Raw genomic sequence first — 7,873 nt, 5'->3', positions numbered from 1 at the left:
AGTGAAGACTGTCAAAAAAAATGCTGGCTACTCTCAAGAGGAGGGTATACTAAAAACCTTAAAATCTAAACAAGAGACAACATCAAAAAAGTGGTTTATAATAGTAGTAGTACTCATTTTAAAAACTCATTTAAGCTATAGAATGTCCAAATCGATCAAAAAACTTTGCGCATAGAACTTTTTTAACTTAAAAGTTGACGTAACTTTTAAAACTTCTGTGCGCACAGTTTTTTGGTAGACTTTTGGCATTCTATACCTTAAATTAATCCTCAAAGTGCATACTACAACAATTATAGAGCACTTTTTTGATTTTGTCTATTGTTTAGATCTTAACTTGATTAATTCATTAAATTAGGTGATTTATCAATTTTTTCAGTATACTCTCCCCTTAAAAGATGCCGCCAGTGCAGTTGGGGGCGAAGAAGGGCGTGCTTCTGGAGAGTGCGCACACCGGCACCAACGGCAAAATTAGCGTCCAGCGAGGGGTGGCCGACTGGGCGGCTCCTGTGTAGTGTGTACAGGCCAAAATGTACTCCAGGTGTTCTCCGATTGTACTCCGACTGTACTCCGACTGTACTCCGTGTACTCCGGCTGTTTTTGTCGCAAGTTCTCCGCGTACTCCGACTGTACTCCAGGTGTACTCCGGGTGTACTCTGCGCGCTCCGACAGGCAATACACAGTGTTCTCCGACTGTACTCCGTGTACTCCGTACTCCTGTGTACACGAAAAGTTCCAGTCGCCCACCCCTCGGCGTCCAGTCCCGAATCGATGCGGCGCGTTGTTTTCATGTAGTGACGATTCTCCCAAACCTTTCATTTCACAGGTCTGCCCCCGTAACGAGGCTTTTGACTTTGCACTTACCTTTACGAGCTGCTTGCGGCTGTGTCTCAGTGACTCCTTTTGTAAGTAGTGCTCCCTAATATTCTGCATGATACAAGGAATCTCGTCCGCCCGGTCAGCGTGGAGGTGCAGAATCATGGGGCCTACCTCGGCCCACCTGTCGTCCAGCTCTTGGACCAGGCTGTCCTCCAGGATGAACTCTAAACAGGGTAATAAAAAACATCGTTTTCGCTCTGACAACCGAAATGTTGGACTGCTCTTTTTTCAAGCTACGGTGAAAACAATGTCTCATTTTTTGAGAAAAAAGGGAAAACTTTGAGGAACTTTCATGTTTGAGGAAGAGTCCTCCGATCTCGCCTCAGATTTTGAGGAATCTTTTCAAAAAATTAGGAAAAATCTCACATTTTTTGAGGAGACGCCCTGACAATCTGAAGGAAATTTTGTCAAACCAGGGGAATTCCTTAAAGTTTTCCCTTTCCCCTCAAATAATAAGACATTGTTTTAACCGTGAGACAGTTCCTCACTGAACATTTAACTAAAATCATATCTAAAAAAAATTATCTTAACCGTCGTCGTGACTCGCTTTTGCTTGGATATAACTTCATGGATAATAAGCCATAGTGCCAGCGTCCATCCCCATGCAAAATGCTTGCACAGAACAGGTTCGTATTACAAACATTTTCGTTTGCAGCACTGTAAAAAAATCATATGATACTACTGAAACTGTTAACGGACACTCCGTTATAGCAGAGTTCCGAAGACGTACGCGAGAACCGTTTCCTTGGGCCATGAAACTTAATTTAGGATACGGACATGTCCGAAAAGTGATTAGGGTAACGGGCCCAGTAGTCGACAGTACACCAGTCGTCGACGCTTTCAACTTTGCGTTCGATTTACCGCGAATTAGTTAACGTTAGGGTCTCACGCGTTTCACCACGTTGTAGCGCACTCTATTGAGACTAGAATACCCCCGGCACCGAGTCTGTGCGACCACCGGGAGTCGGTAGGGAGCGCTCCGCGCGGAACGCTGCTTGTCGGGTCTCATCGAGGTCTCATTTCTAAGCTCCGGATTAGTGAACAGACGTTCGTTCAGAAGGTACTGTGAAGCCACCATTCACTGTGAAAAATAGGTAGGTTTACAGGAAAATTTTCTTTGACGCAAGTTGTAAAATTACAATTTGGAATCGTAAAATTACATGCAGTAAGTATCGCCTTCAAATCCATTGGCGAATCGTAAATTTACAACTTAAATTATAACTCATGTTTGCAAAAAAATTGTAAATTTACGACGATTTTTTTACAGTGTTCGCCCGATTGATTTGGCAACACGTTTGCGCTGTATTCCAAGCACGCACTATCCACACTCAAACTGGGCAGGGAATTTTGACCACCTAGGGCTTGTAGAGTGGGGTTGCAAAGCCCAGGGTAGGTAAAATCGCAAGTATTTGTTTAAAGTGCAGACTTTAAATGTATAGATGAGTCTTCAAAACTATTCGGTGTGTCTTAACGGCAAAGTTCGATTGGTCACTGTCTGGTTACACACAGTCCAATCTGCTGCCCTTCCGTTCGATAAAGTTTGATCTGCTGCAGTCCAGGTACACAAATTTCGATCTGATTTCCAACGGGCTCTGCAGCTCAGTGTTATTTGAACTATATGTTCGCCAATGACAGGTAGAAAAAGTAATAGCTTCTGTTACTGTTGCTGTATGCATCAACAGAAAAACTGCAGCAGATCTCTTGACATGGGCCTTCCGAGAGCAGATCGAACTTTATGTAACCGGGCCGCAGCAGATCGAATTTTGTCGTTGGTCGCATCGCATTTCGGTCTAAGTTGTCAACAAATGCATGTGGCGCAAAAACTGTTACCGGCAGCTGGAAAGAGTCCATCGTCGTTGGCCACACTTAGCAGAAGAGGCACGTCCGCGGAGGTCTGTTTGTCCAGCAAGTCCGCAGGGTGCAATGGCAGAAACGGCGTCTTGCGCTGACTGTCTACAACCGGACCAAATGGAACGGCTGGGTGTTGACGCCAGCCCTGTAAGAAAATGTCAATTTAAAAAAGATGTTGAAATATTGCAATCAAAGTTGCACAACGGCACATTTCATAATCGCCTACGCAAAGGCATAAGGCTGATTTATTGTATCCTTAAGTGTTCATCAGTTCATCAGGTTTTAAGAAACCTTTTCGTGTTCACAGTGTTATTTTGCCATTGAATTAGGTTCAATTTTTTAATTTGACGCCGAAATTTTCTCTGAAAAAGCTTTTTGGCCCCACACTAAATAGAAAGATACAATATTGCTCTGAGTAAAGATTGTCCACATCTTCATCTAATTCAAATTTGAACGTCCAATGTAAAATAAGTTTTTGTGGTTATCTTACACCCAGAAAGGCATTTTAGTGTAAAAGAGAGGTAAATTTGCAATGTCTGAAGACCAAAATGTGCCTTGCGGCAGTATTATCCAAGCGAATAATTGGCGCAGTGGATTCTCACCAGCCACCACGAGATGCGCGCTCTCGGATCAGTTTTCACGCATGGCACAAGTTTAGTCTGTTTCCGCACAGGCGGAATTTTCGTCTGAAATTTTGTAATTTTTTATAATTTATGCTTCACAACGGTTTGATGTGCTTATAGCAATATTATACCTAACAATTCTTGTTTAATGTGAAATCACGCTTTGCTAATCTTAGTGTGTAGTAGTTAGTTTAAACTGCAAAACAGAAAGTTCGCCAGTTCTAACTGCAGAACTCTTAAGTTCGCCAGTTAACTGCAGAGCTTTTTAGTTCCGCAGTTCTAGCTATAGAACTCTTTAGTTCTGCAGCAACAACTGTAGAACTCTTTAGTTCAGCAGCAACAACTTTAGAACTCTTTAGTTCTGCAGCATCAACTGGCAAACTTTTCTACAGTTAAAACAAGAACAAAGGGGTCTACAGTTGGAACTAGGGAACTAAAGAGTTCTGCAGTTGGAACTGACGAACTAAAGAGTTCTGCAGTTAGAACTGGCGAACTTTTAGTTCTGCAGTCTAAACTGGCAAACTACTACACACTAAAATTTGCAGAGCGGTTAGGGAATTTCAGTCCCCTAAGGTGAAATAGGCACTTAAGGCATTTAATGCATTCTTGAATGGGTCTCTGAGTGTGCTATGAACCCCTAGTTCTGTAATTGCACACACCTTTTTGCTTGGGCAGCGCGCGCGCGGAGCGGACTATTTAGAGAGCAAGTTGTTCATTGCTAGGCGACTCGTAAATGTAGCAAGTGGTGTTGATGTTGAACCATGCCGCTGCCCCCCCCCCTCCTCCTTCCCCCCGCAAACGTCCATCCTGGCCGTCAAGACCCAGGGCATGTCCGCTATTGTCCTTTAGCCCAAAAAATCAAAAGAAACTTTTCGCAAGCTTTGACTATAACTTACGAGGGACGCGTGGCCCTGTCTCCAATACTGTGTCCACGACTGCGACGAGTCACCTCCGCCGCGGCGGCCGCATCCGCCCGTTGCCATTCATTTTATCCCTTGTTTCTTTTTTTTTTTTCGATATGCTATCTCCCCCTCCCTCAATCATATTGTGGTCATAACACAAATTTATTGGATATAAAATTGTCCTCTGTGCACGCACTTGGAATTGACTCTGCAGGGCTACCAGCACCGTGGCGCTGCTCGCCTGGAGGCAGCTCACGAGCGCGGCCGTGTCGGCCCCGGTGCAGCCGACCATCTCGGCGAGGCGCTTGGCCTTGGCGGCAGCGGCGGGCTGCACCGCCCAAGGGTTGAGTGGCGAGCCGCTCATCGCCACCGCCTTGTGGAACAGGCCCTTGGACAGCGGCGACAGCGTGTGCATCAGGACGCTTGCCGCACCGGCTGAGAAGCCGGCCAGGGTAATGCTCTGCTTGTTGCCACCGAAGTAAACGATGTTCTCTTGCACCCAACGCAGGGCCTGGACCTGGTCCAGCATGCCCACATTGCCAGGTAGCTCCTCGTCCTCAAAGCTCAGGTACCCTAAAACAAACACACACTAAAATAGACACTTCGACTCGCAGCGTAGAGTTTACCTGGACACCCTGCAGCATTGCAGCATGCAACAGTAGCGAGCCCCTCCCTCCAGGTCAATTCGCTTGCTAAAAGACAACTTCACTGGAGAGAGACGTCATTTTTGAAAGCAATTTTCACTGTGAAAAAAGACCTTTAGCCAAACAACGATCTAAAAATGTAAAATTTTAACCCCAAGAAAACCGTTAGATTTTACTTTAAATTTGTAGGATAAGTAGTCACCGAGTATATAAATTTTAGAGCGTTACTTTCAAGTACAGCGTCGGAATATACAGTACTCGGTACTTGCTCTAGGTATGTGTAAATTCACACACCTGCAAGTGTGAGAATGTCTATACACACTTGGGGTGCGTAAAAATGGCTATCTTTTCAAGTGTACGAATCTCTATTCGCTCACCTACAAGTGTACGAATCTCTATTCGCTCACATACAAGTGTACGAAACTATTCGCTCACCTACAAGTGCGTGAATATTTTTACTCACCTGCAGGTGTGTGACATTCGTACACTTCGATTTCCAGTGTGCTTTACAGACCTAGAACACCCAAGCGGTAGCCAACGGTCACGACCACCACGTCGTAGTCCATGAGGTATTGCAGCCCCGTTCGAGCCGCATTGCCGAACATGAAGCCTCCGCCGTGAATATGAACAATCACGTCCAGACCGGCTGCGCGATCATACTGCTCGAAACAGAATAAAAATGTCAACAGGCGCTAAGGAAACTCGAAGGGTCTGACAGTTATGCGTTCAAGACCAGAAGTGGATCTAAGACTCCCCTAGTGACGGGTCCGAGAACTTCGTCCGCCCAGGGGTATGAACGGCCGGGTGCACACTGGAAATGCAAGTGCGTGAATGTCGCTCACCTGCAGGTGAGCGACATTCACACACTTGCATTTCCAGTGCACAGTTAAAAAAAAAACTACAGGAAATGTCTACAGTGCGCCCTGTCAATTTGTCACTCGGCCGTAATTTTTGATTACAGTCCACTCCGTACAGGATGTACTGTACCTTCGCAAACCACCTTTTTGGTCAATTCAGCACTTGACTTCGACACTGAAGTATAGCCCACGTCATTACAGTCTGGCCTGTACATAAAAATATGCAACGTGGGGGGGAGGGGGGCCTGCAACACCGTTACGTCACATTTTTTGAGTGAAGACAATACGTTTTTAGCAGCCGACTGTTGAAGAAGAAAGAAAAGAATCAAAAGGGACGGGAAACAGTATTGATAACCAAATCAAATTGTTCACTTTTTCTAGTTTTCTTGACCAAGACAATTATTCTGGACTTGTTGGTGTGCCACAGCGGTGTACAAAAATGATCTACACACTGTTTTTTAGCCCGCCCTTCTGCTTTTAAAAAAGCATTAAAGCAGGCGTCCGTCCGTCGTCCGTGGTCCGTGTAAGAGGAAGGAGATGAGCTAGAGGTCTACAAATTTCAGGGTATCTTAGGGGTCACTCCTGGACAACGAAACGCCTGGTGCAAATCCTGGCAACCACCTCTAAGGAGGTGAAAGGGGGTAACAAAGAAACAGGGGTTGGTCCAAAAAGTAGGGAAAAAATATTTTTTTTATGGTCTCCTCAGGGGTAACTCGTGAAAGTAGAGCCCTATGGGCGAAAATTTTGTCCGTTTGACTCTATCTTGCACCGTTTGGGTGCTAGAGTGCATTTTCGACGAAAATACGGCGAAAATGACCTCGTTGCACATAAAGACGTAGAAGGAGGCGTCCAATCGTGAAATGTCAGAGGAAGTACCCCCCCAAACCAAAACATTCTGAAACAGGGCCTATCCTCGGATTTGCCGCATCTTTCACTGTTTCGGCCCTAGACGTGGATATATTGAAAACAATGGGGAAAGGTCAAGTTGTTTGACAAGTTTGACAAACAAAGCAATCTAAAAACTGCGTTGGTTAATTTTCTTGTATTTTTTTTAAGCAAAGCAGAAGGGTGGGGTGTAGTCACGGTGTTGCCCCGTTACAGTGTCTTGTCATGTGAAAGGAGCAAATCTCTAGGGCCGCAGGCCCCCCGTCGGAAGTTAGTACTCAAATATGCGAGTGATGTACCGGTCACATTATTTATTTGATTATGCTCTTCATGGTCGGGCCGAAGGCCCGACCATCGCCGCCGGCAGGCCAAGCAGTCCCGGCCGCTGCCGGGGCATGCCGAACGGAGTTGCCGGCGCAGCGAAGTGGAGCTGGCACGGCCGAGGGGTCCTCCACTCTCCTAGTGGGTGTAGAACGAGTTGCGTGAGTGTCCGCGAGTATTCGAGAGTATTAGCGAGTATCCGCGAGTATATGGCGAGTATTTCTCGATTTTTTCGCGAGTTTTCACGAATTTTCCGCAAGTTGTCGCGAGTATCTTGCGAATTTTTTTCCTCGTGTACATCGAGTTGGCGATTGGGGGACCCCTCGGACACGGCGGGGCGGCGGGCAAGGCGTTTCTTACAATCGAGAATATACGTATGTACGTACCTGATGGAAAATGATACCTCTGTTATGCAGAGATGTCCCCTTAAACACTCATTTTATCACCTATATTAAGCCTTCGCAATTTATATAAAATTTTGTATGTTTTTGCGATTAATGTCGAAAATGTGACGTCACAAGGGGGGGGGGGGGGGGGTCAGATTTTGTGACGGTGCGTGACATGGGGGAGGGGGGGGTCAAAAAGTGGCCTAAATCGCGTGACGTAATATATGTGGACGACCCCTTATCAGTGTATCTGTATTCAATTCAGTTTAGCGAGAGCAGGTGAGTAGAGTGACATCGCGAGTGATAGCATGAGAGCAGAGAATCATACTTTCTCAGAGGACATGTCAGTGGTTCTACTTCGTTTCGTAGAAATTACGACATTATTTTTATCATTGTCAAATCGATGAGACGTACTCTTGTAGGTTATATTTACTCCGCTCGTACTCTGATAAACCAAAAGCACCTGCAGAGCACTTGTAAGTGTGCAATTGCGAGACGTGCAACTCCATCGTAGTACACTTGCAAGTA

At 45.6% G+C, this 7,873-nt stretch overlaps 1 protein-coding gene across 6 annotated transcripts in view; it reads right to left on the bottom strand.

Annotated features, from left to right (window-relative positions):
- The window catches only part of LOC113216791 (venom carboxylesterase-6-like), a 223,571-nt gene that overhangs the window by 205,649 nt on the left and 10,049 nt on the right, over positions 1-7,873 (bottom strand). For 3 of the 6 annotated variants that reach the window (XM_052263578.1, XM_052263576.1, XM_052263575.1), the window contains exons 3-5: positions 5,411-5,555; positions 4,449-4,825; positions 2,707-2,872 (exon numbers count right to left, since the gene is read on the bottom strand). In XM_052263578.1, coding sequence (XP_052119538.1) covers positions 2,707-2,872; positions 4,449-4,825; positions 5,411-5,555 — 688 coding nt within the window. Of the gene's footprint in view, positions 1-861; positions 1,041-2,706; positions 2,873-4,448; positions 4,826-5,410; positions 5,556-7,873 lie in introns of all 6 variants that reach the window. The other 3 variants (XM_052263579.1, XM_052263577.1, XM_052263574.1) reach the window with 3 other exon arrangements.

Source organism: Frankliniella occidentalis, unplaced genomic scaffold (assembly GCF_000697945.3).
Source record: "Frankliniella occidentalis isolate FOCC.00 unplaced genomic scaffold, Focc_3.1 Scaffold12, whole genome shotgun sequence".
Lineage (NCBI taxonomy): Eukaryota > Metazoa > Arthropoda > Insecta > Thysanoptera > Thripidae > Frankliniella > Frankliniella occidentalis.
This window is presented reverse-complemented; position numbering and strand designations above follow the sequence as displayed.